We start from the raw sequence: 7,004 nt of genomic DNA on the forward strand, positions 1-7,004 counted from the left end.
GCCGTACAGCAGGATGCTTGAGCAGGAGCATTAGGGGCTGTGGAGACCGGGGCGGGGGTCACCGGGGTCTGTCTTGGGGCTTGTGCGGAGGTTAGGGGCGGGAGGGGGTGAGGGATGATGGAGGGGACTCGGACGCGGGCCTTGGCGGGGCACTCTTGGGGGTTGGGGACCTTTGACTCGTGGGGAGGGGAGGGAGAGGTTAATTTTGCTAGGACAGCGAGGTCAGCGGGGGGCAGGAGTGGGCTTGCAGGAGCTTGGAAGTCACGGTCCAGTTCCCGGGGAATCAGGACAGCCGGGAGGGGCGTTATGTGGATAAGGGTCTTAAGAGACCTGTCCCGTTGTGGGGGGGAGAGTGGGTGAGGATGAGAAGCGTTTAAAGGTAGCTTGATGGGCAGGGACATGGGGGTGTGTTGAGAACGAAAAGTAGGTGAGGAGGTGGGCCACGGGGTAAGGGAGCCCTGCGGATTTTAGGAGTGGGGAGAGTGTGGGGAGTTTGCAGGAATGTGGGGGGCTTTGGATGAGTTGGTTAGGGGAAGACTAGGAGGGAGAGGTGAAGAAGGTCTGGGATAGCTTGTGGAGAGCCTGGATATCTTAACGTCTGCTTTCCCTGTTTCCCTCTTTTCTCCAGGGTCACAGTCAGGAGACTCCTTGAGATCCTGTCCCCAGGCCACAGTGACTGCACATTCACTGTAGCAGAAGCCCCCGGAGGGCAGACTGGCCACCATGTCCACGTTCAGGCAGGAGGACGTGGAGGAGCACTATGAGATGGGCGAGGAGCTGGGCAGGTGAGCAGGCCCCTGCAGCTGGGCTCCGGGGATGGAAAAGGGGAGCTGTGGGGTTTTCTTTCTGAACAGTAACTCCCTCTCTCTGTCATTCATTCTTTATGCCAAGAAGGAACGAGTCAGTAGCATGTGCTGGTGGGACAAGTTTCGGCTTTGGAGTCAGACTGAAAGCTCTGAATTCTTTCTCTGACATCCACCTGTTTCCCTTGGGGAGGAATGTAATTGAGCACATATAGCACCTAATTTGGTGCCTAGCATGTGGCATGAGAACAAATAGATGGTCGCTATTTCTGTTTTTAAAAAGTCTGTTCCTCTCTCCAATCCTTTTCTGTGGGAGGCACTAGAGTTTCCCCAGCTCTTGTGTGTTTAAAGGGAAGGCTTCCTGCCTGGGCCCACATTCCTGCTGATTGTTTAACATTCTTGTGGGAAAAAACTGTGGTTTCCCGGTCCAGCGAGGCAGCTGATTTCCTGCCTGTCTGGGCCTTGGAGAGACCAGCCAGGCACTGCTAGGCCCATCCCTTTTTTGCAGAGTCTTAAACCTTATTTGGTGAGTTTGCTTCTGGCCAGCCTTCCTAGAGCAACTGCGCCTGCCCCATGATGTCACCAGAAGGGAATGTAAATAACTGTGCCATGCATCAGTCCAGAGAGAGTATTTCAGGCTCATTTAGGATCCTGAAATCCTTCCTTCAGGAATTTCCTTCATTAGAGTGGTTGAGAATGCCAACTTCCCCCCACCCGCCAACCCCTGTGAAAAATTTCATACTTGATTGTTCAAAATGTTTGAGGACCTCCTGCTGGGGGTTGTTTTGGGAAAAGTCAGCAGCATTTAATGTGTCTATTCCTTTTAACCCACTGATTTCATCTCTAGGAATTTTATCAGTGGAGATACATACATATACAGATTCAGTGACTAAAGAAAAGGGACAGTATAACAGTGTTTAGAAGAGCAAGAGATGGGCAGCTTCTTAAGTGGCCATCACAGAACCACCAACACCTATGGGCAGAATATTATGCAGCTGGTAAAAGGAACCAGCTTCTGTGTCAGCACTGTTCAGTAGAAGTGTAGGGCAGGCCACATGAGTAGTTTATCAATACTTGCTTCTGTGTCAGCACTGTTCAGTAGAAGTGTAGGGCAGGCCACATGAGTAGTTTATCAATACTTTCTAGTAGCTGTGTTAATTTCTTTTGCGGGGGCTGGCTGGTTAGCCCAGTTGGTTAGATCGTGGTGCTGATAACACCAAGGTCAAAGGTTCAGATCCCTGTACCAGCTCATCCACACGCACACAAAAAAAGAAAACACATAATTTTTTTTTTTTTTTGGTAGCTGGCTGGTAAGGGGATCTGAACCCTTGACTTTGGTGCTGTCAGCACCAAGCTCCAACCAAGTGCTCTAACTGTCCACGCGGTGTAGGTGTGTTTATATACACGCATACTTACTATTGTGTTAAAAGTGCTCAGTACAGGCCGGCCCGTGGCTCACTCGGTAGAGTGTGGTGCTGATAACACCAAGGCCACGGGTTCGGATCCTATATAGGGATGGCCGGTTTGCTCACTGGCTGAGCCTGGTGCTGACAACACCAAGCCAAGGGTTGAGATCCCCTTACCGGTCATCTTTTTAAAAAAAATTAAAAAAAAAAAAAAAAAAAAAAAAAAAAAAAAAAAAGTGCTCAGTACAGTACCATAGAGAGTGCTTCAAAAAATTCAGGGAAGGGGCCAGCCCGTGGCTCACTCGGTAGAGTGCGGTGCTGATAACACTAAAGCCACGGGTTCGGATTCCATATAGGGATGGCCGGTTTGCTCACTGGGTGAGCGTGGTGCTGACAACACCAAGTCAAGGGTTAAGATCCCCTTACCGGTCATCTTTTAAAAAAAAAAAAAAATTCAGGGAAGGAGTTGTGTTATCTCTCAGTTCTATTTTTCCACAGACGTTTTGTTTGTTTATTTTGGTGGCTGGCCGATACAGGAATCGAACCCTGGACCTGCGTGTTAGCAAAACTGTGCTCTAACCATTGAGGTAACCAGCCAGCCCATTCCATGAACTTTTTTTTTTGTCCTTTTTGAGACTGGCCACACCGCGCTCAGCCAGTGAGCGAACCGGCCATCCCTATATGGGATCCGAACCCGGGGCCTTGGTGTTATCAGCACCGCACTCTCCCGAGTGAGCCACGGGCCGGCCCTCATTCCATGACTTTTTGACGTTCCCTCATATAGCCTAGGTGTGTGGTAGGCTCTGTATACTTTGTGATGTTTGCACATGACAAAATCGACTGTGACTCATTTCTGAGAATGTGTCCCCGTCATTCAGCAACATGTGACTATTCATGTATGTGCTTCTGTGTCCTGGGAGACTGTAGAAGGAAAACCAAGAAATTGGTGCTCGGGCTGGTCTTAGGTGAGAGACCTAGAATTTTTCACTCTGTATGTTTTTTGTGACACTTGATTTTTTTTAAAGTGCATGCGAGTGTTGACTGTGTGCCCTCACTTCAACTACACAGATCCACTTACCCAGGAGTTGGCACACTGTGGCCATGGGCCAGATCCCATAGGGTCATGGACTTTTCTGCCTCTTGCTTTTGCTTAGTCTGCGTGTTAAGAATAGTCAGTATATTTTTAAACAGTTTGAAAAAAAGTGGAGAGAAGAATTAAATTTCGTGACACATAACAAGGATATGAACTTCACCTTTCCGTGTCCATAATTAATAATTAAACTAGCATCGGAACGTGGCCATGCTGACATACGGTAGCTGCTTTTGTGCTACGGCTGCAGAGTTAATGAGTAGTCACTGCAGAGACTAACTGGCTTGAAAAGCTGAGAACATTTACTCTCTGGTCCTTTAAACTTTGCTGAGTCCTACGTTTACTGGAACCTTTTTTTTTTTTTAAAAGATGACCGGTAAGGGGATCTTAACCCTTGGCTTGGTGTTGTCAACACCACACTCAGCCAGTGAGCCAACCGGCCATCCCTATATAGGATCCGAACCCGTGGCCTTGGTGTTATCAGCACCGCACTCTACCGAGTGAGCCACGGGCTGGCCCGGCTGGAACCTTTTTTGCTCCAGTGTCCTCCCCGCCTTTCCCTCCTGGCTTCCCTTGGGTCACCTGTCCATCCTTTTCTCTGCTTGCTAAGTTCTGATTCATCTTTGCAGATTAAGATGAAACTCACCTCCGAGAGACCTCCCTTTTTTTTCTTTTTTTTTTTGATCCGAACCCTTGACCTTGGTGTTACAACATGGTGCTCTAACCAGCTGAGCTACCCGGCCAGCTGAGACATCTCTCATGAGTCCCTCAGCTCTTCCCGTTGGGCTCTTCCAGCATTACAGAAGTAAAACCAAACGTTGCAGAAATGTGCAACGTACTGTTAGAGATTTCTACCCCCCGGCACTGTGGAATCAGGGCTGGATCCTTCTCTGTGGTGGGGCCGTCCTGGGTACTGCGGGTGCTGAGCAGCATCCCTGGCCCCCACCCACTCCATGCCCTGAGCACCCCCCAGTTGTTACAACCACAGATGTCTCCACCCATGGCCATGTATCCCCTGGTGAGGGGCAAAATTCCTCTTGTTAGAGACATTCCACCCATCACTGTGGTGCTTTTTCAGACTTTGCTTTGATGAATATCCTACTCTGATTATTTTTTTCCCAACATAAATCCACACTGTCCCTGCGGCTTTACGGTGGTGTTTTCCCATTGGTCGTCTGTCCTAGCGCTTAGAGAACCACGCTGTTTTTCCCTAATGGCTGCATATCATTTCAGCGCATGAATTGGCCTGTAACTTTTCATCTGTGTCCCCAGCATGCTTATGTCACGTCTAGTTCATGGTCATTATTTACTAAATGTATATTGGATCAATGCCCAAAGCTTTCATTGAGGGCCTACTATGTGCGCAGCTATGCTGGCTGCTGTGGGAGTCACAGACAAGCACAAGGATGTGGCTCAGCTCTCAGGGAGGTTATCTCCTGCTTGGGGACATCAGACGCTCCTGACCAAGGGAGAGGAACGGACGCTAAAGTGGGCGGCAGGGACTCCAAGGAGAGAGGTCGTCTGGGTGCAGACAGTGAGACCTGGAATTGCCCGAGAGGAGCTTTGTCGTGGCGCGTTGGTATTGTGTGGGCACTAGGACTCTGAGTGACAGAATCTGAAACCCTGTTGGCAGGGAGCAGCATGGGGAAGGGATTGGTTTACAGAAATGAGGAGCCTAGTGTGCAGGCCCCAGGCACAGCTGGACGCTGATGCACCCATGGGAGCCCTGTGTTCCAGGCGTGCAGTGTAGGGGGGTGCTCGGGAGGGGGCGGTTCGGGGCTCCGGCACCACCTGTGGCATTCGGCCTCCCCATCTCCTGTCCCTCCTGTGCCTTGTCCAGGCTTCATCTGTTCTCAGGTGGCCAGGCACATGGCCTCCAGCCATCACCCTGAATCCAAGCCTGGCAGAGAGAGAGAGAGAGACTCTTCCCAACAAGAGTCACATGGCTCTGGTCCAGTCACTCTTTTTTATTGCTTTGTTTTTTTTTCAGTGGCTAGATGGTATGGGGATCTGAACCTCTGACCTTGATATTATAAAGCTGTGTTCTAACCAACTGAGCTAACCAGCCAGCCCTGGACTGGTCACTTTGAACTGGAGGCTTTGGTTTTCTGTTTGTCCAGGTCCCGGTCATGACCTCTCCCACTCTCGTTGGGGCCAGGGGTCGCCTCAGACCACCAAATACCCTGGGCTGAAAGTGACCAGTGGAACTGCCCAAGGACAAGTGAGGCCGTTGGCAGGAGGCGGGAACCACTTGTCTGGCTCTGGTTCCAGGACTTGGACTCTAGGGCCAGCGATGCTTGGTCTGAAGGGTTGAATCTGGCTTTGCCACCTATGATCTACGTGACCTTGGGCTAGTCACGTTTGTCTTCTGAACCTTAGTTTCTTTATCTCTAAAGTGGGGATGTTAGGGCCGGCCCATGGCTCACTTGGGAGAGTGTGGTGCTGGTAACACCAAGTCAAGCATTAAGATCTCCTTACTGGTCATCTTTAAAAAAAAAAAAAATTAAAAAATAAATAAATAAATAATGGGGATGTTAATAGCACCTGCGTTGTTGGGTTGTTTCGTAGATGTGTCAGGCAACAGCGTAGCTCTCACATTTTCAGACAAAGATGAGCCCCTGCGGCTTGGGAAGGGCATGTGACCTGATGGCCAGACCCTGTCCTCTTCCAGATTCTCCCTTCTCGAGCCGGTGACTGTGATAAACTCTCAGTTGCAGAGGCAGGAGAGAACTGGGATTCGGTTTTGAGCAAATTCAGTCCCTGAATCTGATTGTGGACCTTCGTCGAGGACTTAGCTGCTGGGAGTTGCTGTGGTGATGGGGACGGTGAGCAGAGCAGGGCCATGTGGGCTCGAATGGGACCCTGGGTTGGCTGCAGATGGACTGGCTGTGGCTGAACGATCGTGGGCGCGTTTCTCTGCGTGTGTGTGTGTGCAGGTGTGAGGGGCTCTTTCTTCCCAGCTAGAGTGCACGTCCACAGCCTCGGGAAAGAAACTGGTCCATGGGTCGACGGGTTGCTGGACTTCCTCCCTGGCCTCCATGTCATGGCGTGCATGTCACAATTAGTGTGCTTGGGCTCCCATAACAGAAACCACAGACTGGGCAGCTTAACAGAAATTTATTGTCGTCTCACGGTCCTGGAGCTGCAAATCTGAGGTCAAGGTGTGGGCAGAGCTGGTTCCTCCTGAGTCCTCTCTCCTTGGCGCCTAGATGCCGTCTTCTCCCTGTGTCCTCACATGGTCGTCTCTCTGTGTGTGTCTGTGTCCTAATCTCCTCTTCTTATAGGACACCAGTCATATTGGATTAGAGCCCACCTAGTGACCTTATTTTAGTTTGATTTCCTCTTTGAAGACCTTATCTCCAAGTGCAGCCACATTCTGAGGTCCTAGGGGTTAGGACTTAAACATCTGAATTTGGGGGGGATGCAAGTCAGCCAACAACTGTGTCTTTTTACCTATTCCTGTCTCATTCTTCTTTATGTTTTAGTTCAGCTTGGACTAGCACTAGAGGAATAAAATCCTCATATTTAAAAATTAGCAGCATGGGCCGGCCCGGTGGCGCACTGGAGAGTGCGCCACTTGGGAGCGCGGCGGCGCTCCCGCCGAGGGTTCGGATCCCATGTAGAGACCAGTTCCCGCTCACTGGCTGAGCGTGGTGCAGGCGCAACACCGAGGGTTGTGATCCCATTGCCGGTCCCCGGTACGGG

General features: G+C 50.5%; 1 protein-coding gene and 1 pseudogene across 1 annotated transcript in view; one reads left to right on the forward strand and one right to left on the reverse strand.

Moving 5' to 3' along the window:
* The window catches only part of LOC103607002, an 18,776-nt pseudogene extending 18,051 nt beyond the window's left edge, over positions 1–725 (reverse strand).
* The window catches only part of DAPK3 (death-associated protein kinase 3), a 25,752-nt gene continuing 19,186 nt past the window's right edge, over positions 439–7,004 (forward strand). The window contains exon 1 of the mRNA XM_008591557.1: positions 439–785. Within this exon, the coding sequence (XP_008589779.1) occupies positions 724–785 (62 nt within the window). The 5' untranslated portion in view covers positions 439–723. The remainder of the gene's footprint in view (positions 786–7,004) is intronic.

Source organism: Galeopterus variegatus, unplaced genomic scaffold, assembly GCF_000696425.1.
Source record: "Galeopterus variegatus unplaced genomic scaffold, G_variegatus-3.0.2 Scaffold7033, whole genome shotgun sequence".
Taxonomy (NCBI): Eukaryota; Metazoa; Chordata; class Mammalia; order Dermoptera; family Cynocephalidae; genus Galeopterus; species Galeopterus variegatus.